The sequence below is a fragment of the Salvelinus alpinus genome, chromosome 5, assembly GCF_045679555.1.
Source record: "Salvelinus alpinus chromosome 5, SLU_Salpinus.1, whole genome shotgun sequence".
Lineage (NCBI taxonomy): Eukaryota > Metazoa > Chordata > Actinopteri > Salmoniformes > Salmonidae > Salvelinus > Salvelinus alpinus.
Window position 1 is genome coordinate 91886117 of NC_092090.1, and position 26976 is coordinate 91913092.

The 26976-nt window shown below is 43.5% G+C and overlaps 2 protein-coding genes across 7 annotated transcripts in view; one reads left to right on the top strand and one right to left on the bottom strand.

The window, feature by feature from the left end:
• Positions 1 to 1227: 1227 nt before the first annotated feature.
• On the top strand, positions 1228 to 14751 carry hsd17b4 (hydroxysteroid (17-beta) dehydrogenase 4). Its single transcript, XM_071404170.1, has 24 exons — positions 1228 to 1416; positions 1922 to 1975; positions 2099 to 2206; positions 2654 to 2713; positions 4249 to 4270; positions 4448 to 4494; positions 4897 to 4981; positions 6116 to 6303; positions 7487 to 7578; positions 7682 to 7706; positions 7783 to 7911; positions 8596 to 8702; positions 8973 to 9209; positions 9471 to 9522; positions 9618 to 9689; positions 10111 to 10214; positions 10341 to 10406; positions 10574 to 10643; positions 10849 to 10955; positions 11535 to 11621; positions 11767 to 11853; positions 11943 to 12081; positions 12303 to 12430; positions 14001 to 14751. The coding sequence occupies exons 1-24, from the start codon at positions 1359 to 1361 to the stop codon at positions 14088 to 14090; spliced, it is 2214 nt and encodes a 737-aa protein (XP_071260271.1). The 5' UTR covers positions 1228 to 1358; the 3' UTR covers positions 14091 to 14751.
• A 52-nt stretch (positions 14752 to 14803) lies between these two features.
• Positions 14804 to 26976, bottom strand: part of LOC139577215 (dmX-like protein 1) — a 58715-nt gene continuing 46542 nt past the window's right edge. For all 6 annotated transcript variants that reach the window (XM_071404168.1, XM_071404167.1, XM_071404166.1 and 3 more), the window contains 10 exons: positions 22041 to 22127; positions 21537 to 21658; positions 21144 to 21282; positions 20958 to 21018; positions 20620 to 20747; positions 20249 to 20326; positions 19590 to 19681; positions 19396 to 19448; positions 17159 to 17376; positions 14804 to 16834 (listed from right to left, as the gene is read on the bottom strand). In XM_071404168.1, coding sequence (XP_071260269.1) covers positions 16610 to 16834; positions 17159 to 17376; positions 19396 to 19448; positions 19590 to 19681; positions 20249 to 20326; positions 20620 to 20747; positions 20958 to 21018; positions 21144 to 21282; positions 21537 to 21658; positions 22041 to 22127 — 1203 coding nt within the window. In that variant the 3' untranslated portion in view covers positions 14804 to 16609. The remainder of the gene's footprint in view (positions 16835 to 17158; positions 17377 to 19395; positions 19449 to 19589; positions 19682 to 20248; positions 20327 to 20619; positions 20748 to 20957; positions 21019 to 21143; positions 21283 to 21536; positions 21659 to 22040; positions 22128 to 26976) is intronic.

The window sequence follows — 26976 nt, forward strand, 5'->3', positions numbered from 1 at the left end:
CTTGTTTCTTCTGTTTGGACAACTCATCTTATATTGCCTGCGTGTTTATATGAGAAAAGCTTTTGACTTATGCTTTTTGGGTGATTATGCCTATAGACAAACTTTAAGATGTAATGAAAGAATATTTCCAACCATACTAATCGGCAATACTGTAGGCTATTTTGATGGGTAGGGTCATTTACTGTTGAAGATCTCACGTCCAAGTTAAGCAATCACATCCATCATCGTTGACCTGTGTGTGTCTTGCACACTTCACAAGGCATGGATTTGCTTGCCCAGGGTAAGCAGTCATTTATAATACTTAGGCCCCACTTGGACATCTAGTTCAATTTTGGAATAAGGGGTTGGGTGCTTCTGTGGTTTGGTCTGTATCCTCAAACCTTGACTCAAAACATGTCCAGGCTATTTTTGCCATATATGATCAGAGACAGGTGTGATCAATGATTTCATTTGAATAACTTCAAATGAAGTTATTCAAATGACACGGTAGGCTATGTGAACAGACTAGAGATATTGGCTTTGTGAAGCTGTGGTTTTTAATTTGAGAGAAAAATGAAAGGACATTTAAATGCTCCCACTTCTTTTCATTGATTTTCTCATAATAATGCAAAATGCTGAAGGCTTACAATTGCAAGTATGTATCAGTCCAAGTTGAGTCACTCAAACGCCCACTAAATTGTCATAATCCTTCCTCACTCAAACAAAGTGATTTGGCTGGTAGTGCTGCAGACTTACTTGTATGTCAAGAATTGATCTAGGATCCCATGATTGAGGAGCCCTTTAAAAAGTGCTCCTCAATGTAATTTTCGAACTATAGCCTAGACTATAGCCTATTAACTCACCTGTATGTCTTATTGGCCAGAGTCAGAGCAGGGTCATCATCACTTATGTTGAGCCTAGTATTCAATTAGGCTACAACCTTTTAAGATATATTTTGTTTGCTTGGAGAAATCAATGACAATGCCGTGCCATCCACAATGGTTTGGAGAGTTGTGACATTTGTTTGACAAGCTTTTCTTTTTTTCTTTTGCATCTTATGCCTCTAATTTGAATTCATTTATGCATCAAATAAGCACTGGATCATTATAGCAAAAGGTTCAGCTCAAGACGTAAGCACTTTTCAGCAGAGGGCATTTAAGTAATTAACAGGTTAAATTATATAGGATTTATAATGGTTTGTACTTGGATCTCTGTGATTGGTTGTTGTTACCTTTGATTACCCAGCGCCCCCCCTGCGGAAGTAAGACAAAGTTCACCCTGATAGCTGTTAACACTCTAGTCGTTGCCCTGCTGTCTTTGCATACTACCAGCACAGTTTTGAATCTGGACACAAAGTTAAAATCCAGAACTACTTCATCATGTCTGTGCCTTTGGTTTTCGACGGGAAAGTTGTTATTGTCACTGGTGCCGGTGGAGGTAAATGACTGCTATCTTATGCTAACATAGCTAGCTTCATTGGGATATGCTCATTTTGTTAACTAGCTACGTTGTGCAAGGTGGTGTTGTGTTTTAGTGGTGGTTGACATGGTTGTGAATCCATTGTAGGGATTATGGCCAGGGGTATTCTTATTTGTCTGGTAGCAACAGTGGCTAACTAACTAGCTATCCTAACCAGCAGCAGTGCTTGGTGGCTAGGCGCTATGACAGAAAGTAGCCAACTTGCTAAGTTACTTTAGCAAGTTACCCACTGCTGTCATTGTTGCAACACTTTATACTTGAATCTGATATCGCTCGGCCACACAGGACAAAGTACATTTAGTTCATTCCAGATAGCTTATGTGAGGGCATTCTTGCAGAAAAGTACCCAGTAGCCCATCCACGCATGACGACAACATGGACTGTGCTGGACACTTTGCTGCAACCGTAAGTCTTATTTAACTTTTTCATTTGACCAAGTATTAACTTAAACTTATTTCCATAGGACTTGGGAGAGAATATGCTTTGGCTTTTGGTGAGAGGGGTGCCTCAGTAGTTGGTAAGTATTGTGAATGTATATTTTTAAGATGTTACATTAAATAATAAGCTGGCAACTATACAGAAAATATGCTGTTCAATGCTTAGTTTTTGGTTTAATTGTTTATCTTTTCTCTGCACACAGTTAATGACCTTGGAGGAGATATTAAAGGGGGAGGGAAGAGCTCTGATGCTGCTGATAAAGTCGTGGAAGAGATAAAAGCCAAGGGAGGCAAAGCAGTGGCTAACTATGGTGGGTAGATGGACCAAGTTATCTAACTCCATTTGAACTTTTGCACATGGTTCAAGAGTCTTGCGTGGCCAACCTTCCAAATCCTGTCTAGAGCCCTGGAATCTGAAGTTAGGTTCAAGGCTATGTGGGCAGGTTACAGGGCAAAATCACAGCCTTGACACAGTCTCAAATTCCATCCTTCCATTGCCCAATTTGACTTATGTTTTTTTTGAGCCCTCAATGAAACTATGACCGTAGACATCCATAACTGTTTAGGAGCATTATATCAGCTGTGAAAAGAAGCCATGCACATTTGTCAAACTGTTTTGACGTTTCCATTTTTTACCTGGCCACCCAGAAGAGACTGGTTTCTTTCTTCCCAGAGTTTCTTTGCCACCATCACACCTTGGTTAGGCATTTTGGGGGTTTATTCTCATGTTTGTTTACCTGCTCATATTTGCCCCACAGATTCTGTAGAAGATGGTGAGAAATTGATCCAGACTGCCCTGGATGCTTTTGGGCGAATAGGTGTGTATTTAGACAACTGTTTTTCTTGTTTAAAACCAATAACACTATGTACATAGCATGGCTGATGGTGTTAAGTTAAGCATGATTATACAGTGCATTTGGAAAATATTCATACTCTTGGACTTTTTAAAAACATTTTATTATGTTACAGCTTTGTGTCTTCTTGGGTATGACGCTTCAAGTTTGGGGAAAAACTCCCCAAATACAGGTGTGCTGTTCTTTGCAGATCCCCTCAAGTTCTGTCAGGTTGTATGGGGAGCGTCGCTGCACAGCTATTTTCAGGTCTCTCCAGAGATGTTCAAGTCCGGGCTCTGGCTGGGCCACTCAAGGACATTCAGAGACTTGTCCAGAAGCCACTCCTGTGTTGTCTTGACTGTGTGCTTAGGTTTGTCCTGTTGGAAGGTGAACCTTTGCCCCAGCCTGAGGTTCTGAGCACTCTGGAGCAGATTTTCATCAAGGATCTCTGTACTTTTCTCTGTTCATCTTTCCCTTGAGCCTGACCAGTCTCCCAGTCCCTGTCACTGGAAAAACATCCCCATAGCATGATGCTGCCACCACCATGCTTCACCCTAGGGATGGTGCCAAGTCTCCTCCAGATGTGATGCTTGGCATTCAGGCCAAAGAGTTACATTTTGGTTAGTAGACCAGCGAATCTTGTTTCTCATGTTCTGAGAGTCTTTTAGGTGCCTTTTGGCTAACTTCAAGCGGACTGTCATGTGGCTTCCCTCTGGCCACTCTACCGTATAGGCCTGATTGGTGGAGTGCTGCAGAGATGGTTGTCCATCTGGAAGGTTCTCCCATCTGCACAGAGAAACTCGAGAGCTCTGTCAGTGACCATTGGGTTCTTGGTCAGGGAGGTGACCAAGGCTCTTCTCTGATTGCTCAGTTTGGCCAGGCTGCTAGCTCTAGGAAGAGTCTTGGTGGCTCCAAACTTCTTCCATTTAACATTGCTGGAGAACTGATTTCTTGGGGACCTTCAATGCTGCAGACATTTTTTTGGTACCCTTCCTCAGATCTGTGCCTCCACACAATCCTGTCTCTGAGCTCTACGGACAACTCTTCGACCTCATGGTTTGGTTTTTGCTCTGACATGCACTGTCAACTGCGTGACCTTTATATATAGAGAGATGTGTGCCTTACCAAATCATGTCCAATCAAAATAATTTACTACAGGTGGACTCCAATCAAGTTGTAGAAACATCAAGGATGATGACTGGTAACAGGATGCACCTGAGCTCAATTTCAAGCCTCGTAGCAAAGGGTCTGAATACTTATGTAAATAAGGTATTTCAGTTATGTTATATAAATTTGCAAACATTTAACCTGTTTTCGCTTTGTCATTTTGGGGGGAGGTCTGAATAAGGCTTTAACAAAAGTCAAGGGGTCTGAATACTTTCTGAATGCATTGTATGTTCAGGCTTGATTGAGCACATAATTACATGTTAATGTGCAAATGGTTTGTTTTGGCATCTTACAGTACATGATTTGGTGATAAGAATTTTGTTTTAAACAGACCTGTTGCTTATCTTTTCCAGATATTGTTGTTAATAATGCTGGGTAAGAATGTGATTTATCTAAATCCTTTTAATCAGAATTGATGACCACTTTTTGCTAAATAAACTAAACTGTAGTGTTTCAGATGGATATGTGACATGGAAAACTATTCCATTTTACTCAATGTATTTAATAGAATAGAGGTCAAAGTGAACAACACCCTGTTTTATTGATTTCAAGGATACTTCGGGATCGCTCCTTTGGCAGAACGAGTGATTTGGATTGGGGTAAGGAGTTTATTTCTGAGTACACGTTCATTCTGTCCATCACGGAAGGAGAATATTGCATATTAAACAGTCATATGGAATGAATAGTATATGTCTATCAGGCTGGAGAAGAGCTTTAATTCCAAGGACTTTAGCTTAGAGAAATTAATGACAAATACAGTCTGAGTAGTAATTTGCAAGAACAGGATAACCTCTACATAGTTATTGTAATGCAACATTCGAGCCTGGTTCCTCTCTAGGTTTCTTCCTGGTTCTGGCCTTTCTATGGAGTTTTTCCTAGCCACCGTGCTTCTACATTTGCATTGCTTGCTGTTTGGGGTTTTAGGCTGGGTTTCTGTACAGCACTTTGTAACAACGGCTGATGTAAAAAGGGCTTTATAAATACATTTGCTTGTATTTCAGACCTCATCCATAGAGTCCACCTGAGAGGGTCCTTCATGGTCACTAGAGCTGCCTGGAACCACATGAAGAACCAGAAGTTTGGGAGGTGATGACAAGGGTCAGACCCAGCACCATGTTGCCTATGTAAAAGGAAGTAGAGCTGACTGTTCTGCTGAATCCCAAATCATACCCTAGAGCAGGCTCTGCAGTCCTGTAGATCAGTGTGGATTGGATAGGAATAAGCAACATGGTAATTGTCTTCTGATAGGCTGGATGGAATTCTCACCACCGCTTTGCTGTTATCTATTCAAGGGGTTCTTAAAGTGGGGTCTGTGGAGGTACTTCAGGGGGTTGTGGCTAGATCCCCCCCCCCCCCCCCCCCCCCCACTATTATTGTTTAAAAAAATATATTTACATTTTATTTAATCTCCTATTTCTGTTCTTAACCCTGGCCTACATGGGCCTGGGAGGCTCACAGGGATATTGGTATCCACAGTACTCCACCAATTGTACTTAACAAAAATATATATACATTTTTTTTTTTTTTTTTCAACTCCATACAACAAAATTCCCAATGACAAATTGTGTAGAATTGCAGGAAATTTGCTTGAAAATGGCAAAATTTGCAACCCATGCCAAGAGATGGGCCTTTAAAATGTTCCTGCTTGGGACTTGGTTTGTCCGGACATCCACTGCCAGAGTCCTAGTAAAACTCCCTGCATGCTATTTTTATCTCACTCAAGTTGTTCTGATTATGAGGGGGCTCCCTGATGACTTTGTCATCACAAAAGGGGTCCCCGGGCCCAAAAGGTTTGAGAACCCCCTGACCCATTCAATCATTTCAGCTCATAAGCAGTGCCTAGTGATTCAGAATTCCTTTTGTACATCCAATCAATCCAGCTCTCATACTGAGCACACTCCAAACAGTTAGGTAATGGCCGCTGCAGAGTATAGAGCTGTTTCAGGTTTGCGCACAGGTGGACCCTGTCTTAAATTAATGTAGAGAAATCATCCTGATGATACCCCTTGATTTGCAGCATCGGCACCAAGAATACGTGAGAAAACGGTCTTCAAATGTTCTAGAATAGTTTTTAGGTGGTTGTTAGCTTTTGACAGGCAGTGAAGCGGATGGGTTTCTTAACTATTGTTATTGCCACGTGCCTGAAACAGCCTTGGCGCTTCAGTCTACTTCAGTGCACAGTGTTGAATCAACGTGCCACGGTGCTCTGTCTGTGCCCAGGATTATCATGACTTCATCGGCTGCTGGCATCTACGGCAATTTTGGGCAGGCGAACTACAGCGCGGCGAAGCTGGGTCTACTGGGATTGGCCAACACCCTAGCCATCGAGGGCCAAAAGTACAACATCCACTGCAACACCATCGCCCCGACCGCAGGCTCGCGCCTCACAGAGACTGTTATGCCCCCAGGTCAGAGGAGCCGCTGAGAAACTGCTCTAAACAGGCTGAGCAGCACACATTACTGGGTCATCTTATTAAGACTCAATGATTTGAGTTGATCTGTTGTGTAATATTGCGATGAGTTACCAGTGCTTGACATGTCCTGATGGGTGCCTGTACTCATTGTGGGTGCCAGTATTGTTTACATTTAGATGCAGGAGCTCTACATAGTTTTGAGCTAATATTATAAGGCCTGAGGGGTTGTGGTATATGGCCGATATACCACGGCTAAGGGCTGTTCTTATGCGCGACTGAACATGGTGTGCCTGGATACAGCCCATAGCTGTGGTATATTGGCAATATACCAGAAATCCCAGAGGTGCCTTATTGCTATTACAAACTGGGTACCAATGTAATTAGAGCAGTAAAAATACATATTTTTGGCATACCTGTGGTATACAACCTGATATACCATGGCTTTCAGTCAATCAGCATTCCGGGCTCAAACCACCCAGTTTAATACAGGAACTCGAGCAGTAGAAAACATTTGAGGTGCCGGTACTCTGCTCCAGTGATCTGCCTAAGTCAAGCACTGTTGCATCATGTAATATTGACATGTAAATTTGTTACTAAAGTTACCTGCTATTGTCAAACTAGTGCACTCACAAACTCAGTAAACACTGAGATTAATCATGCGTTCTGACAAATAACGTTTATTTATGGGTTGGGCATTTAATGAGGTGTCGTAGATTGCTTTGGTGGCCTCTGCTTGGCTGACATCTGTGATTTTTCTTCTCTGGTGTCTGCCACGTGATGCCCTTTTAATATCCCATATGAAAGTCGTGTGATACTGTCGCGTTTGCTGGTATTAAAAAAAGTATGTTAAACTGTAGGACATGGGTGTCAAACTCATTCCACGGAGGGCAGAGTGTCTCGGGTTTTCACTCCTCCCTTGTGCTTGATTGCTGAATTAAGGTCACTAATTAGTAAGGAACTCCCCTCACCTGGTTGTTTAGGTCTTCAATGAGAAAGGAAGAAACAGAAATCTGCGGACACTTGGCCCTCTGTGGAATGAGTTCGACACCCCTGTCCTATGGTTTATGAAGTTTAAAAAAATATATATGTATATACCAGCAAAAGGCTGGTATATCCCCACAATGTGCATACCTTTTCATGTTATTAGCAACTTAACATTTCGTTTTTTTTGTCGTAGATCTGTTGGAGTCCTTGAAAGCAGAATACGTGGCTCCCCTAGTTCTGTGGCTGTCTCATGACCAGTGTCAGGAAAATGGAGGCCTGTTCGAGGTTTGTTAGAGAACTATATGAAATGTTCACCTATGCCTTAAACTGTATCGGGCTTACTCCCAATCCTTACTGATTATTCTGTTAATGTTCTCTCGCTGTTTAGGTTGGTGCTGGCTGGATTGGAAAATGTGAGTTGATTTTATTATTCTCATTTGGGAGTATTTTCACCGTTCTACAATATTTTCCATCAATGTGTTTGTGTAGTGCGCTGGGAGCGTTCACAGGGCTGCATTGTGAGGAACAAGAACCAGGGCATGTTTCCTGAGACTGTACGAGACCAGTGGGACAACATCTGTGACTTCACCAATGCCACCAAACCTGCCAACATCAATGGTAACCAAGTCAAGCAGCCCTTAGACTGAACACCTATGCTGGCATATTTTGCCTCTGTCAGATACGTTACAGATATTAGTCATTGACTTATACACAGATGTATTGAATTTAAACTTTTAAATATATATTTTTTAACAATAGTATAAAATGCAGAAAATGACTGACTAGGTAGGTGTCAGTGAAACGTTCAAATAATAGTCCACCTGCAGTAAATGCTGGAACTCTTTTGTTGTTGTAATAACAACCACTTTCATGGGACAAGGTCTGCAGTGTAAACCGAGTGGCTGACCAGGGATCAAACCTCTAAGAGAAGGGGGGGGGGGACAAGCCAGCAATCCAGTGAACAAACTCATTGGCTTGTGCTGCTATGACACAATGTCAATTCCACCACCGCTATTTCCCCCTCGTCTTTTAATAAAGAGCACAGTATCGAGCGGCGCGTCTTTGGGTCAGACACAGAAGAGAACATGGCAAGTGTTCATCATTATTCTCTCCTCCCTCGGCTTGCCCTTGGATGTGCAGCAGCAGCATGGGGGTGGCAGCCTCCAGAGGAGTGCCTCATTACCATGACTTTGTAGTGCTCCTCATTTGTACCTTTATTAGTGGACTTGTGGCCGTCTTTGTTCCACAGCGTCCTTATTGAGTGACTGTAATGAATCTCCTCTTTTCCCTTTTTTTTTTTAGAGTCCTTGGCTACATTGGTGGAGGTGCTGTCAAGAGTGGAGACTGATGAGGGAATTGCCCCCAACCCCACCAGTGCTATGGCCACTGCTGCATCTGGGATCAGTCCTGTGAGTGGAGAGGTCAACAGTACTAGGCTGGAATGAAGTGACATGCGGTCCCATAATGATGCTCTGTGGGCGATGTCTTCAAAGATGTCTGTTTGGAGTGTCTTTGACACCAAGGGGCCATGGCTCCAAGTCAAACAGTCCCTGGCAGGCTGATGTCAGTGTATCACTAGCTGACCTACGGGGCCTGGTTCTACCAAAAGGCATGCTTAGTAACGACATGGCTTGTGTCCACTTCGTACTGTGCCGATTGTCACTGTGCTTCCCCTTCAGCTGGAGGCGGTGGGACAGAAGCTTCCGGAGTCGACCTTCAGCTACTCCCAAACTCAGTGCATCCTGTACGCCCTGGGAGTGGGCATGTCCACCAAGGATGACGACCACCTCAAGTTCCTGTACGAGGGCCACGAGGACTTTAGCTGTCTGCCCACCTTCGGGGTCATACCCTCCCAGGCGGCCATGATGGACGGAGGGCTAGGTTCCGTGCCTGGACTTAACTTTGACTTCACCAGGGTAAAAGCTCCAGGAAACAATCCCAATCATCTTTATTTCCCCCAAGTACAGTAGAATTTACAGTTTATATTCATTATATAGAAAATAGATGCAGTAAACTCAGAACTCATCCCATACAGAAGTGGCAAAGCAACTGTTGCTGTTCTCACACATTTCATTTACATTTTATTTTGCTAGGAGCAAAGACTAACTGAAACCGCTATTGTAACCATAACCAATTTACTCACCTTTGTTCATTCTGATATTGTCCCTCTCTCTCAGTTGTTGCACGGAGAGCAGTATCTGGAGCTTTTCAAACCATTACCCACCTCTGGTATGTGTGCCCATTACAGATTCTAAGTATCTCTGAGAACAACATTTTCTGCTTACAAAGGCCTGTTATTTAAAATAATTTGTCTGCATTTGCAGGAACACTGACGTCTCAGGCTAGAATCGCAGATGTGTTAGACAAAGGATCTGGCGCAGTCATTCTCCTGGATGGTTAGTTTTGTTACGCTTCCTTGTCCCTGAGAATTAGTGTGGTAGTGTGAAGGGTATGTATGTGACGTTCCACAGGGTTGCATGAGATGAGCAAAGAAATAGCAGAGGAACTTTAAGAATTAGTTATGGACCTGATATTAAAGGAAGGAAATGTAACACATGCAGTCTAAAGATTCTTTCAGAGAAACATGAAAGAATATTTTATTTTCTCCTGTGGAATGCAATTATTATTATATATATTTTTTAAAGTTTCATTATTGGTGAAAAAAATAAAGAAGCTATTTAGCAGGCACTTTTATCCAAAGCGACTTAATCATCTGCACACATTTGAAGTCCACTGTCCTGGCATTGCAGCACCACGCTGTACCAACTGAGCTACAGAGGACCATTTGGAAGATAATAACATTGTCTTTCTCCACAGTCCACACGTACAGTGGTAAAGAGCTGGTGTGTTACAACCAGTACTCTCTGTTCATCGTGGGGGCTGGTGGCTTTGGAGGAAAGCGAACATCTGATAAAGCAATGGTAACAAGGAGTCTGTTAACACCACCAATGCTTAAAACTATTCAGAAGTACTATAATCTTTTTCTAGAACAAAATGGTTGACACTTACTATTTTTCTTTCAACGTAACTTAATCTCACTCTTTCAGAGCACAGTGGCGCATCCAAACAGAACTCCTGATGCTGTGATGACTGACACCACAACAAGGGACCAGGTTTGTTTTTCATCTAATGTATACACTGATTTACTACTAGTGCCCAAACTGTTAGGATTTTTTTCAAAAGTTGACGCATCAAGTAAGTAGCCATAATGGCTCAACGGTAGGCCGACTCTCAGGATATTTCTAAAAGGAGTGACTTGACATTGATTCCACGCTTTCAGGCTGCCTTGTATCGTCTGAGTGGGGACTGGAACCCCCTCCACATAGACCCCAGCTTTGCAGCAATGGGAGGTGAGTCTTTTGACCTGGTACCAGATCTGTTTTGGCAATCGTGTCAACTCCCTTGTCATGCCAAAAGCAGAGTGCCAAGGAGTTGACATGATTGCACCAACAGATCTGGCACCAGGCTTTGAGTCTTCTATATGAATATAACACTGCACAGTGTTATGCAGGATATTGTGTTGACTCATAAAGACCTCTTCTCTTCATTTTTCAGGATTCAAATCCCCTATTCTGCATGGCCTGTGCTCCTTTGGGTTTGCAGCTAGGCATGTGCTGAAGCAGTATGCCAACAACGATGCCTCCAGATTCAAGTCCATCAAGGTGAAGCACGATCTTGACAGTAACGTCATAGACTGAATAGAACGGCCGTTTCCATTCAAGTCAATGATGGCATAATGGGGGGACTGGCGGCCGTTGCGAGTGTACCCATCAATCTGTGCTGTGATTTGTTGAGTCAGCTCAACTGACATTACAAAAAATATATTCAATTGCATGAGCGACATCAGTTAACTTTCTACATTACCATGGAAACCAGGCAGCCATTGCAGGTGTACCTATGAGTTTACCGGTCAAATTGCCAGGGTTAGAGGTTCCAAGCCCATTCTATGTTAACAGTTCCCTATATCTTTTTGGAGCTTGGCACTTAAGAAATATAAGAACACCCTACCGTTGCACGTACCTTTTCTTACACTTGTCTCTTGACTATCACTAATAGCTGCTTTATCGAGGAATGTTTGACTTATGACTGTGAGATGTGGTTCTCACCTAGCTACCTTAAGATGGGTGCTCTAACTGGAAGTCACTCTGGATAAGAGTGTCTGCTAAATGTCTAGAATTGAAAATGTAATCAGCTGTTTTAAAAAAAAAACATTTTTTCCCTGGTCCCTACCGTTCCTTCAGGTTCGCTTTGTAAAGCCAGTGCTACCAGGCCAGTCCCTACAGACTGAGATGTGGAAAGAAGGAAACCGAATTCACATTCAGTGCAAAGTAAGCAGTTTTATCATGGTTGTGCTAGAGGTTAATAGTGATCCATTAAGATTGAAAGAATTACCCAAATGAGGTCCAGTAACCTCTTTCCATGCGATACAGAATATCCATGTTAAATTGATTTGGGTTATGTCTTATTCCTCAGGTCAAAGAGAGCGGTGCTGTGGTTTTGTCAGGTGCCTATGTGGACTTGCATGCTGCTGCAGATGGCTCCCCACAAATTCTTCCTGAGGTACATCAGTCAGGCTATTCATGTGTGACGCAAAAACACAAAGGTGGAAATGACCTCTGACTAGTTTTTCCTGTTTTGAACCCTTCTAGGCAGGGGGACTCAAGAGTGAGCTGGTGTTTGCTGAGATCGGCCGTCGCATTAAGGACCTAGGGGCTGAGATGGTGAAGAAGGTCAATGCAGTGTTTGGCTGGGAGATCACCAAGGGGGGAAACACTGCAGCCCAGTGGAGTAAGTGAACCCTTGTTGCTTTCCAAGCCCTCCTGTCAATCAATGCAGTCATGTTGAACCTATGCGTCCCGCTTCCCGGGCCCTGATTTTAAGCCCTGGACTAAAAATTATTCTCGATGGAGAATTACCATTGTGCACTTTAGTCTACTACTAAACTTAATCTGGGAAACTGGCCCATAGTGTGAATGCCTAAACCATATTTTCATTATGCTCTCCCCCAGCCATTGATTTGAAAACTGGAGCTGGCGCCTTGCACAAGGGCCCATACAGTGGCAAAACCGACGTGACCATCACTGTATCTGATGATGACTTCATGGAAGTAGTGCAAGGAAAACTCAACCCTCAGAAGGTATAAACATCTCCCCAAGCCTACATGCCTGGCAACATCTGTGAGACACTGTAGAAAGCTGGAAGATGACTCAGCAGAGAGAACTGCCAATGTGTAGCACATTCACACTTCAAAGCTTTTTACAGTACATCCCAGTAAGAGTGGGTTTCCTTGGCAGGAATGAGCTACATTTCACCTTTTCATTGTTTTGTGACTTTAGATCAGGGATGGACAACTGGCAGCCCTCCTTTTTGTAGGCCCGCGGATCAATTTCTGTAAAATAAAATGTTGGGGGGTGGAGGGAACTCAACTTAATGTTGAGAGGTAGAATACACAAGGTGCAGTTTCTCAACAACATTTCACTTAGGGCCCCCAAAAGGCTAGGATTGCCTTTTACTGCCTGTGTGGGTATGCAGACCTGTGAGCCACTGCAGCCTATCATGAGTTCAGATTTTTTTTTGTGGCTCCCACCCCAATCAAAGTTGCCCATCCCTGATTTTTCTACAGAACAAAAATATAAACGCAACATGTGAAATGTTGGTTTCATGTGCTGAAATAAAATATCCCAGACATTTTTTCATATGCGCAAAAAGCTTTTCTCAATTGTGTGCACAAATTTGTTGACATCCCTGTTAGTGAGCATGTCTCCTTTGCCAAGATAATCCATCCACCTGACAGGTGTGGCATATCAAGCAGCTGAGGAAAGCATGATCATGAAAATAAAAGCCCACTCAAATGTACAGTTTCACACAACGCCACAGTTGTCTTGAGGGAGTGTGCAATTAGCATGCTGACTACAGGAAAGTCCAGCAGAGCTGTTGCAAGAGAATTGAATGTTCATTTCTCTACCATAAGCCTCCTCAATGTCATTTTTAGAGAATTTGGCAGTATGTCACAATCGCAGACCATGTGTAAACCACGCCAACCCAGGACTTCCACATCTGGCTTCTTCACATGCGAGATGTTCTGAGACGCGCCACCTGGAAAATGTGGGTTTACACAACCGAAGAATTACTGCACAAACCGTGTCTGGGAAGTTCAGCTGCGTGCTCGTCGTCCTCACCAGGGTCTTGACCTGACTGCAGTTCAGCATCGCAATTCCTGGAAGCTGAAAATGTCCCAGTTCTTCCATGGCCTGCATACTCACCAGACATGTCACCGTTGAGCCTGTTTGGAATGCTCTGGCTCGACGTGTACGACAGCGTGTTCCTGTTCCCGCCAATAGCCATGAACTTCACACATGCCAATGAAGGAGACAACATTCCTCAGGCCACACAAATCAACAACCTGAGCAACTATGCGAAGGAGATGTCGCGCTGCATAAGGCAAATGGTATCACACTGGATACTGACTGGTTTTCTGATCTGACCCTACCAACAAATCTGACCAACTGATGCATATCTGTATTCCCAGTCATGTGAAATCCATAGATTTAGGGTCTCTTATTTCAATTGACTGATTTCCTTATGAGCTGTTCATCTTTTTAAATTGTTGCATTTTATATTTTTGTTCAGTGTCGCTCCAGGAAGCCCTTAGCTTATGAACATATATTTTTCTCAAAGTGACCTGAGACTTGTACTTGTTCTTCCAGGCGTTCATTGCAGGCAAGCTGAAAGTGCGAGGGAACATCATGCTGAGCCAGAAGCTGGAGGTGATCCTCAAAGACTATGCTAAACTGTGAGGTTGAGCCACTCAATCAGTTATCTAACTTGTTTCACCTGAGGTAGCAGCATTAATTGCCGATGTGCATAAAGATGGCAGAAGTCATTGTTTTAACACCATCCGCTGAGTTTTTCAAATTGCAGGTGTCTCGAAGATAAAATTGCACCTCTTCTGTTGCACTAATTTGACCTGGATTTCAATGCATCAACCTAAATGCAAGTTAATGATAATTTGTCCAGTGATTTTAATGCTATTTCAACTAATAGACACCTTACACTGAGATCATGATTTGTACTTTGACGCTGATGAAATGTATAGCGACGTTTATTAAACATGAACAGCTTTGATGGTTAAGAAGATAGTGCTGATGTGCAATTCTGAATGTCAAATGCAGTAGGATTTTTCTCAGGTCGGGTGTATGGGGCAAATAAATTACTGGGCTATGCAGTAGGTGGGGCAAACTGTACATGAACAATATACTATAGTGTCAACTGGGGATGCTTGCTGTATTCCAGGGAAATGAAGAAAAGGCTAGCAGAACCTGTCTGCTACATCTTCTCACGAAAATTGCATTTGTGCTCCCAGATTAGTCGTTTTTTTTCTCATGTAACAACTGTAGCCATAGTGTTGGCTTGGTGTAACATGCTACACTAATTTCTAATAAATCTAATGCACTTTCATCATGTGGCTTCTGACGGGGATAAACTTTAATCAAGGTTCCAAACAGACAAGTGTACATTAAGTTGCTTTATTATATTACACTTGTAAATCTGACTTAATCAACATATTCATAAAATTAGCTTTCTGAGCATATTCACAGTGTAAAGGAAGAAAAACATGGAACCCCTATTGTATATGATGGTTCTAGTTAGATACTCATCCCTTGTCTGCAATAGCATATTAACATATCTCCTACGCATTGTTGATTAAAGATTTTATTCAATTATTTTGCAGTGAAATGTGTTTTACAGGGACAGCCATAGTTGTACTGCACCCCAGGAGGAAATTATGGTTAAGTGCCTTGCTCGAGAGCACACCGATTTTCACCTCAGGGATTCGAACCAGCGACCTTTCGGTTACTGGCCCAACGCTCTAACCATAAATCAATGAACTTTGATTCTTATATTAACCATCTGCCCCTGGAGGTGATTAAACAAACCCAATTCTGCATCATGATCAGACAGTATTGTTTATAACACAATCCATAAATATTACTGGTATTTCGCAGAACTTGCTAAAACATCACAGTAAAGTTGTGAGGTGTAGTTTGTTCTAGTTACAGAATGCAATAACTATTTTATCAAGAAAGCTTTTCTCCAGCTTATACCCCAAATATAGATTTGTCTACAGCAGCTATGTGACAGTATGTCAAGGGGGTGAAGTTATTGGGAATAATCGATATCACAATATACATGGGCCTAGATTCAATCTATAAGTTCATTTCCTGAAGGCAATGCATTTTGTAAAAATAAAAAGCTATTTGTCAAACCACACAAGTACCCCACTAAGGCAGCCAAATTCAGATTTTTTTTAAACCAATCATAAGCTCTGAAAATATCAGATGTGATTGGTCAATTAATGGAAAAAAAATAATTGGGCTGCTTGTCTAAATGCATCCTAACTGACAAGCTAGTTAACCAGTTTGTAAAGTCAATTTCATGTTAGCAAAGGTAAATCCACAATTTAAGTGACTTATCTATGCATCTGGGGATGGGAGGAGGAAAGTGCTGTGTTGGAATAAAACAATTTCATACTCAAGACACCCATTCAAATTAGTGCTCTCTCTCTCTTATTGGCTAAAGGAAAGGGTGGTATTACTATAAGCTTCTTGATAGTTACAGCATTCTGTCTAAAATAATCAAGGGGAAGAACAGACCAATTATATTGGTGTCCCCTGATAAGTATGTCCTTATTAAAGCTACGTGTGTACCTCAATAAGATGATCACTTGATTGGTCAATTGCACACAAGGTCCAACCAAAACTAAATACCTAGGAGAGATGGGTGCAGTACCAGTATGAGTTAAAGATTTATAAAGACACATCACCACTGTTTGAATCTAGACCACAACAATACTAAACAGAATATTCTACTTACTTAAGGCTTGGCTTGCTCTCTGGGATCTAAACTATGCACTGCATATCATTTTACCTTATTTATGAGCAAACAAAGCGAATTCCTTATGATTCGATAATGTGCTTTATATCAACTGGCCTTAACAACTCAAGCAAGCAGGGATGTCAGTATTTTACAGTCTTAAAATAGATGCAGAGCACTGTAGAAACACCTGACATCCCAAATCATACACTGCACAGATAATCTAATCTCTACACGACTCATCTTGACATGTAAGATTCCAATATGATGATTGCCTTAGAAAAGTGATCACTGGTGAGAGGAGGAAGCTTGCGTCCGTTTTTGAGTGTCCTCTCCTTGTGCAGACAGACAATCAGTCCCTCCACACTCATCTTGCAGTAACTTGTGCAAACAAAGGCAGTCTTGGTCACGTAAACCACAAGCTGACGCTGTGCTGAGTTAGCTAAATTATGAACTTGACGTCGTTCTTCAGGTTGCCATTGTTGACGCTGAAGCGGTCAGGGAGAATCCTCATCTTCATGGTACCGTCGGCCCCACACGAAAAGATGTGGTTGGCCGGGCCCACCTCGATCTGCATCACGCCCGTGCCCAGATTCCGGAACAGGGACTGGCGAGCGTGCTCGTTGGGGAACTGATGCAGTAAGCACTGCGTGGACAGGCTCCACACCTGCAACAACATGCCACAGTCAGGGTTGGAGCCAAAGTAACCTTTTTGTTATACTTGCATATGATTTATGGATTTAAATCTTTAACATGCTATACAGGGGGGAACCAAATATCTATTGTAATCCTGATTTTCCAATAGGCTGCTCCCACCACCCTACTCCCCTTGAACCTCCCAAAATACACCCATAAACCCACCCTATACCGATCCACAACTGTTGTTTTTGACCCATCCTAACCCAGTCACCTGGAAAGAATAAACAAGCAACAGGTGCAGTGAGGGGGACTATGCGAGGGGACTATGTGGCTAGTGAGGGAGGGAGGGCACCTTGATGTTGCCCTCGGCAGAGCCGCTGATGAAGCTGTCCTCGGTGGGGTCCACAGCCAGCGCCTTGACGGGGGAGTCGTGGGCCTGGAAGCTCTGGCGCTGGTGCCTGTGGGGGAGCTCCAGCACGCTGATCCAGCCCTTCCTGCCACCTGTTATCAGCAGCTGCTGCCTGGGGGCCAGCGACAGCACCGTGGCCCCCGACTCATGACAACTAAAGGCTGCAGAGAGAGGAGAGGGGCAAAATAGGAACAACTTAAAAGTAGCTAACTTGGCCACTCTGTATTATTGTTGATGATGTACTGGCTTCAATAGAAAGAGCCAGTGTTGGAGGACTCACCGTGCACTAGACTGTTAATAGTGTTGTGGAGGACTCACCGTGCACTAGACTGTTAATAGTGTTGTGGAGGACTCACCGTGCACTAGACTGTTAATAGTGTTGGAGGACTCACCGTGCACTAGACTGTTAATAGTGTTGGAGGACTCACCGTGCACTAGACTGTTAATAGTGTTGGAGGACTCACTGTGCACTAGACTGTTAATAGTGTTGGAGGACTCACTGTGCACTAGACTGTTAATAGTGTTGGAGGACTCACTGTGCACTAGACTGTTAATAGTGTTGGAGGACTCACCGTGCACTAGACTGTTAATAGTGTTGGAGGACTCACCGTGCACTAGACTGTTAATAGTGTTGGAGGACTCACTGTGCACTAGACTGTTAATAGTGTTGGAGGACTCACCGTGCACTAGACTGTTAATAGTGTTGTGGAGGACTCACCGTGCACTAGACTGTTAATAGTGTTGTGGAGGACTCACCGTGCACTAGACTGTTAATAGTGTTGTGGAGGACTCACCGTGCACTAGACTGTTAATAGTGTTGGAGGACTCACCGTGCACTAGACTGTTAATAGTGTTGGAGGACTCACCGTGCACTAGACTGTTAATAGTGTTGGAGGACTCACTGTGCACTAGACTGTTAATAGTGTTGGAGGACTCACTGTGCACTAGACTGTTAATAGTGTTGGAGGACTCACTGTGCACTAGACTGTTAATAGTGTTGGAGGACTCACCGTGCACTAGACTGTTAATAGTGTTGGAGGACTCACCGTGCACTAGACTGTTAATAGTGTTGGAGGACTCACTGTGCACTAGACTGTTAATAGTGTTGGAGGACTCACCGTGCACTAGACTGTTAATAGTGTTGTGGAGGACTCACCGTGCACTAGACTGTTAATAGTGTTGTGGAGGACTCACCGTGCACTAGACTGTTAATAGTGTTGGAGGACTCACTGTGCACTAGACTGTTAATAGTGTTGGAGGACTCACCGTGCACTAGACTGTTAATAGTGTTGTGGAGGACTCACCGTGCACTAGACTGTTAATAGTGTTGTGGAGGACTCACCGTGCACTAGACTGTTAATAGTGTTGGAGGACTCACCGTGCACTAGACTGTTAATAGTGTTGGAGGACTCACCGTGCACTAGACTGTTAATAGTGTTGGAGGACTCACTGTGCACTAGACTGTTAATAGTGTTGGAGGACTCACTGTGCACTAGACTGTTAATAGTGTTGGAGGACTCACCGTGCACTAGACTGTTAATAGTGTTGGAGGACTCACCGTGCACTAGACTGTTAATAGTGTTGGAGGACTCACCGTGCACTAGACTGTTAATAGTGTTGGAGGACTCACTGTGCACTAGACTGTTAATAGTGTTGGAGGACTCACCGTGCACTAGACTGTTAATAGTGTTGTGGAGGACTCACCGTGCACTAGACTGTTAATAGTGTTGGAGGACTCACCGTGCACTAGACTGTTAATAGTGTTGGAGGACTCACTGTGCACTAGACTGTTAATAGTGTTGGAGGACTCACTGTGCACTAGACTGTTAATAGTGTTGTGGAGGACTCACCGTGCACTAGACTGTTAATAGTGTTGGAGGACTCACTGTGCACTAGACTGTTAATAGTGTTGGAGGACTCACCGTGCATTAGACTGTTAATAGTGTTGGAGGACTCACCGTGCACTAGACTGTTAATAGTGTTGTGGAGGACTCACTGTGCATTAGACTGTTAATAGTGTTGGAGGACTCACTGTGCACTAGACTGTTAATAGTGTTGGAGGACTCACCGTGCATTAGACTGTTAATAGTGTTGGAGGACTCACCGTGCACTAGACTGTTAATAGTGTTGTGGAGGACTCACCGTGCACTAGACTGTTAATAGTGTTGTGGAGGACTCACCGTGCACTAGACTGTTCATTGGATTCACCAATGTATCCCAAAGACACACATTCCTATGGAGACAAAACAAAGCATTACTTACAGCGCATTAGACCAACTGAAACAGGCACTCTATTACATCAGCCCATTTGGTCCCCAGTGAAGTGATTGAGAGGTTTGATCGCATGGCTCTGTAGCAGGGCTACGAAGTGTACCTGTTGTCTGTTGACAGCCCTGCTGTGGCTATGAGGGAGGATGAGCCCACGAACACAAAGTCGTGAGCCGTCTTATTATGGCACTGCAATGTCTGTGGAGGGAAGAGCATCACCAGTAAATAACAACAACGCTACCAGACAGTAGGAGGCACAGCTAACTGCCAAAATAAAGGAAACGCCAACATACAGCGTCTTAATAGGGTGTTGGGCCACCACTAGCCGCCAGAACAGCTTCAATGCATCTTGGGATAGATTCTACAAATGTCTGGAACTCTATTGGAGGGATGAGACACCATTCTTCCGCAACAAATGATGTTGGAAAATGCTGTCTCAGGCGCCGCTCCAGTCTCCGATAAGAGTTCAATTGGATTGAGATCTGGTGACTGAAACGGCCATGGCATATGGTTTACATCGTTTTTATGCTCATCAAACCATTCAGTGACCAGCCTTGCCGTGTGGATGGGGGATTTGTCATTCTGCCCATCATTTTTATACATGACCCTAAGCATGATGGGATGTTAATTGCTTAATTAACTCAGGAACCACACCTGTGTTGAAGCACCTGCTTTCAATATATGTTGTATCCATCATTTACTCAAGTGTTTCCTTTATTTTGGCAGTTACATGTAGACAGAGACAGACGAGTGCTTTGTTCCTACCAGGTAGGGTTTAGGGGTGTTCCCAGTCGTATTGGTCTGCCATAGACGTAGGGCTCCGTCAGCGTCAACGATACCAAACTACAGCCAAGAGATGACCATATTAGGAAGATAATTCAAATAGGGAGTAAAAGTAATGTCCAGCAACTACATCATTCCTCAGCAGTAGCCATGTTGTTGAGGGACTGAGTTGGGCGGGGAAAACGTTACTCGGTGAATAATTTGATGTAAACTAAGCATGCGTTCCAAATGGCACCCTATTCACTTAACAGTGCACTACTTTTGACCAGATTCTTATGAGCCCTGGTCAAAAGTAGTGCACTATAAAGGGAAATTGGGAATAGGGCGCAATTAGGGAAGGAAAATGTAGTCACCTTGTTTCCTTGGTGGTTGAATCGTATCCGTGTGACTCTGGAATTGCCTGGACTTCGGAAGCAGATGATCTGCTGAGAGTGGCCCCACTCAAACATCCGGACACTTCCGTCCTGCGCTCCTGTTAAGTCTGAGGGAGGGAGGGACTTGGTAATCAAAACCACAACAATAGGATTCTCCAATCCCAATGTAGTATTGACAATAAAAGGCCTTGTGTATATTCTTGGAATATTAGCACAAGGTAAGGATGATAACATCAAGGACTAAACAAAATAGACATGGTATACACATAGCTAGCATGTGTGGCAGTTTCAGTCATTGTATAGTCACATCTACTTACAGTAAGGCAAGGTTGGGTGGGAGGTCATCCTTCTCACGTTGTTGATGTTCCTTTTGATGAGCTGCACCAGGAAATAAAAAGGACAAGATACTTGACAAGACATGCTAGTAGAATGTACTGCATTGTGCTCAATATCAGTGGCAAAAAAAAGAAAAGGAACCGCAGTAAAAGCTCTATCGGTCTCACCACGGCAGCGCCTCTCCCCGTCTGTAGGCCCCCGAGCCAGGGCATGTTGATGGGCGTCCCTAGGCTGCTGTGGGTGTAGGGGGTGGTGCCGTGGAGGGTGTTGAAGTCATCCCGGGCCTGGATCACCAGAAAGTCATCACTAGTGTGAGAGTGTGAGAGTGAGAAGAGTTTGAGAGGACACTCCCAGACAGAACAGTATTAACACAGTGCTGACTGCATCCAAGAGCTAAGCTTGAGGCTTTTACTTCTTGCCAATCTGAACATCTCTGATATGGTCAATAGGAGGTATTCAGCAGCCAAATCACAGGTAGGGACACAGAGGGACACTCAAAGTTCCTACACAACTCCAGAAGACACTATTTTCTTGTTTGGGTAATTGAGATCCGGGCTTACCCTTTGGCCTCGGCCTCGGTATCGTCGTCGATCCACGTCAGAATCTGAGTGGCCAAGATGGAGGACACGTCCAGCTCCTGGATGTCATGAGTGGAGGCCATGACTAAGCAGTTCCGATTAGCCTGGGACACGGAGAGAATAGAGAAAGAGGAGCGAGAGAGAATAGATAGAAATCCAAATCAGTCCTTCCACTTCACACAGCCTATTGAGCCAATGTGACACCTTGCTAGTCTAACATAACGACGCAGATGAGAACAGACGTCTCCTGTGGAAAACATGCGTAGAACAGACGTCTCCTGCGGAGAACATGCTTAGAACAGACGTCTCCTGTGGAGAACATGCTTAGAACAGACGTCTCCTGTGGAGAACATGTTTAGAACAGACGTCGCCTGTGGAGAACATGTTTAGAACAGACGTCTCCTGTGGAGAACATGCGTAGAACAGATGTCTCCTGTGGAGAACATGTTTAGAACAGACATCTCCTGTGGAGAACATGTGTAGTACCTTGTTGATGGCGAAGGCGGTAATGATGTCCGAGTCCTTGTGGATGATCCGGGCCTTGCCTCCGGGGTAGCCCAGATCTGCCTCGCTCTGTAGAGCAACGCATGAATCATTACACAGTCTCTGCATGTCTGAATCATTATACAGTCTCTGCCCGTCTGAATCATTTCAGTGTGACCTAAAGGAAGTGGTGGGAGATGAATGGACGACGCATGCCTGTCTGCAGTAGGAGGGTGTGTATCTCTAACAGAGCCTTGCCTCAGGGCTACAGGGTGGGAGACTAGAGCATCAAGAACCCACAGTTACCAGGATTAGTGCCATTTTCAACCTCTAGAGACAATGCTCAGCACATGAGGCTCAGCACAACCCACTGCGATGGGCGTCTTATTGTATAATATAAAAGGGGTGTATTGACACGAGATGCCGAACGGAGGCTTTCACAGAACATTAGGTTGAATTACATTCTACATCACAATTATTTAAATGGTAAATACCACATTTCCTCTCAGAGAGTGTTCGGCTTGACTATGAAATCTAAATATGGTGACTTGCCATTTTCACATAGTACTTAATCTTAACCTGACGAACATTCAATGTGACACTCTGGGCCTGCTAATCAGAACCTATTGTACTTCATGACAGTCTTATTCTCCTCTGCACATTCTGTGGAATTAGTTAGTGACAAACTATTGCAACCTAATCACTGTATAGACTAGAAAAAGGCTTTATCACAGAGTACAGAACATGCATTTTATGTCATTATTTTACCGTTCAATAATTCTGAAAGTGTTAATGGTTCTATTAAGTAAAATCACACCATATACCCTCAACACCGTATATATAGTGAATGTTGTCTTAGATCTAGTCTAATGTATAACATTCAGATAAAAGCATGGCAATGTCTTTCATGTAGCTCTATACCATGACAGAATAAACATTGTTTGATTCTTTATGAAGCTGTCCATTACAAAATTCATACAAATCTCAGATTAATGAAAGCAATGCACATGCATTTGTGATCCAACTCTTGTGAGCTCATGCTAACAAGATTTCAATAAAACCAATGCAGCTTTTTGAAATGAGCCAAATTGCTTAACTAATTGGTTCAATTATTTCAAACAACTTGGGAAATTTGCCAAATGAATAATGCGCTGGGAAAGTGACATTCACTTCCGTATTTTATTTGTTCCGTTTTTTAAAATGGACTTCAAGTGCAAAATGCACAAAATGCAATGTAAAACCTTCATAAAATGCATTAGGTTGAAGTAAATGAATTCACTAATCTAATATACAATGCATCTGAAAAGTATTCAGACCCCTTGACTTTTTCCACATTTTGTTATGTTACAGCCTTATTCTAAAATGTATTAAATTGTGTTTTTTCCTCATCTATCTACACACAATACCCCATAATGACAAAGTAAAAACCAGTTTAGAAATGTTTGGAAATGTATTAAAAATAAAATATTACATTTACATAAGAAAGTTTGAAATGCACACACCTGCCTATATAAGGTCCCACAGTTGACAGTGCATGTCAGAGCAAAAACCAAGCCATGAGGTCGAAGGAATTGTCTGTAGAGCTCCGAGACAGGATTGTGTCGAGGCACAGATCTGGGGAAGGATACCAAAAAATGTCTGCCGCATTAAAAGGTCCCCAAGAACACAGTGGCCTCCATCATTCTTAAACCACCAAGACTCTGACTGGGCGGCCAGCTCTAGGAAAACGGCGCAATCGGGGGAGAAGGGCGTTGGTAAGGTAGGTGACCAAGTAGCACAGCGGTCTAAGGCACTGCATCTCAGTGCTAGAGGTGTCACTACAGTCCCTGGTTAGAATCCAGGCTGTATCACATCTGGCCATGATTGGGAGTCCCATAGGGTGGTGCCAATAGGCCCAGTGTTGTCCAGGTTTGGCCGGGGTAGGCCGTCATTGTAAATAAGAATTTGTCCTTAACTTGCCTAGTTATATGATGGTTAAATGTAATTATTATTTTTGTTTTAACCCGATGGTCACTCTGACAGAGCTCTAGAGTTTCTCTGTGGAGATGGGAGAACCTTCCAGAAGGACAACCATCTTTGCAGCACTCCACCAATCAGGCCTTTATGGTAGAGTGGCCAGACGGAAGCCACTCCTCAGTAAAAGGCACATGACAGGCAGCATCATGCTGTGGGGATGTTTTTCAGCGGCAGTGACACTAGGCAAAGATGAACGGAGCAAAGTACAGAGAGATCCTTGATAAAAACCTGCTCTAGAGCGCTCTGGACCTCAGACTGGAGCCAAGGTTCACCTTCCAACAGAACAACGACCCTAAGCACACAGCAAAGATAAGGCAGGAGTGGCTTCAGGACAAGTCTCTGAATGTCTTTGAGTGGCCCAGCCAGAGGCCGGACTTGAACATCTCTGGAGAGACCTGAAAATAGCTGTTCAGTGACGCTCCCCATCCAACCTGACAGAGCTTGAGAGGCTCTGCAGAGAGGAATGGGATTAAGTCCCCAAATACAGGTGTGGAAACCTAGTAGCGTCATACCCAAGAAGACTTGAGGCCGTAATCACTGCCAAACAAAGTACTGAGTAAAGGGTCTGAATAGTTATGTAAATGTGATATCGTTTTTTTATTTGTAATAAATTCTAAAAACCTGTTTTTGCTTTGCCCTTATGGAGTATTGTGTGTAGATTGATAAAAATAAATAAAACATGTAATCAATTTTAGAATAAGGCTGTAACTTACACTGAGTAAAAAGTCAATGGGTCTGAATACTTTCAGGAGGCACTGTGTATGTGTGTGTGTGTGTGTGTGTGTGTGTGTGTGTGTGATACATAAACTCAGCAAAAAAAGAAACCCCTTTTCAGGACCCTGTCTTTCAAAGATAATTCGTAAAAATCCAAATAACTAAACAGATCTTCATTGTAAAGGGTTTAAACACTGTTTCCCATGCTTGTTCAATGAACCATAAACAATTAATGAACATGCACATGTGGAACGGTCGTTAAGACACCAACAGCTTACAGACGGTAGGCAATTAAGGTCACAGTTATGAACTAAAGAGGCCTTTCTACTGACTCTGGAAAACAACAAAAGAAAGATGCCCAGGGTCCCTGCTCATCTCCGTGAACGTGCCTTAGGCATGCTGCAAGGAGGCATGAGGAATGCAGCTGTGGCCAGGGCAATAAATTGCAATGTCCGTACTGTGAGACGCCTAAGACAGCGCTACAGGGAGACAGGATGGACAGCTGATCGTTCTCGCAGTGGCAGACCACGTGTAACAACACCTGCACAGGATCGGTACATCCGAACATCACACCTGCGGGACAGGTACAGGATGGCAACAACAACTGCCCGAGTTACACCAGGAACGCACAATACCTCCATCAGTGCTCAGCCTGTCCGCAATAGGCTGAGAGAGGCTGGACTGAGGGCTTGTAGGCCTGTTGTAAGGCAGGTCCTCACCAGACATCACCGGCAACAACGTTGCCTATGGGCACAAACCCACCGTCGCTGGACCAGACAGGACTGGCAAAAAGTGCTCATCACTGACGAGTCGCGGTTTTGTCTCACCAGGGGTGATGGTCGGATTCTCGTTTATCGTCGAAGGAATGAGCGTTACACCGAGGCCTGTACTCTGGATCGATTTGGAGGTGGAGGGTCTGTCATGGTCTGGGGCGGTGTGTCACAGCGTCATCAGACTGAGCTTGTTGTCATTGCAGGCAGTCTCAACGCTGTGCGTTACAGGGAAGACATCCTCCTCCCTCATGTGGTACTCTTCCTGCAGGCTCATCCTGACATGACCCTCCAGCATGACAATGCCACCAGCCATACTGCTCTGTTCTGTGCGTGATTTCCTGCAAGACAGGAATGTCAGTGTTCTGCCATGGCCAGCGAAGAGCCCGGATCTGAATCCCATTGAGCACGTCTGGGACCTGTTGGATCAGAGGGTGAGGGCTAGGGCCATTCCCCCCAGAAATGTCCGGGAACTTGCAGGTGCCTTGTGGAAGAATGGGGTAACATCTCACAGCAAGAACTGGCAAATCTGGTGCAGTCCATGAGGAAGAGATGCACTGCAGTACTTAATGCAGCTGGTGGCCACACCAGATACTGACTGTTGCTTTTGATACGTTTTTTCAGGAACACATTATTCCATTTCTGTTAGTCACATGTCTGTGGAACTTGTTCAGTTTATGTCTCAGTTGTTGAATCTTATGTTCATACAAATACTTACACATGTTAAGTTTGCTGAAAATAAACGCATTTGACAGTGAGAAGACGTTTCTTTTTTTGCTAAGTTTACATACATACATATAAATAAATAAAGTGCCAGTCAAAAGTTGACACACCTACTCATTCCAGGGTTTCTCTTTATTTGTACTATTTTCTACATTGTAGAATAATAGTAAATACATCAAAAATATGAAATAACACATATGGAATCATGTAGTAACCAAAAAAAGTGTTAAATACAAATTATATTTTGATTGATTTAAGATTCTTTAAAGTAGCCACCCTTTGCATTGACAGCTTTGCACACTCTTTGCATCCTCTCAACAAGCTTCATGAGGTAGTCACCTGGAATGCATTTCAATTAACAGGTGTGCCTTGATAAATGTTAATTTGTGGAATTTCTTTCCTTCTTAATGTGTTTGAGCCAATCAGTTGTGTTGTGACAAGGTAGGGTTGGTATACAGAAGATAGCCCTATTCGGTAAAAGACCAAGTCGATATTATGGCGAGAACATATTAAATAAGCAAAGAGAAACAACAGTCCATTACTTAAAGACATCAAGGTCAATCAATGCGGAAAATTTGCAGTCACAAAAACCATCAAGCGTTATGATGAAACTGGCTCTCATGAGGACCACCACAGGAAAGGAAGATCCAGAATTATCTCTGCTGCAGAGGATAAGTTCATTAGAGTTACCAGCCTCAGAAATTGCAGCCCAAATA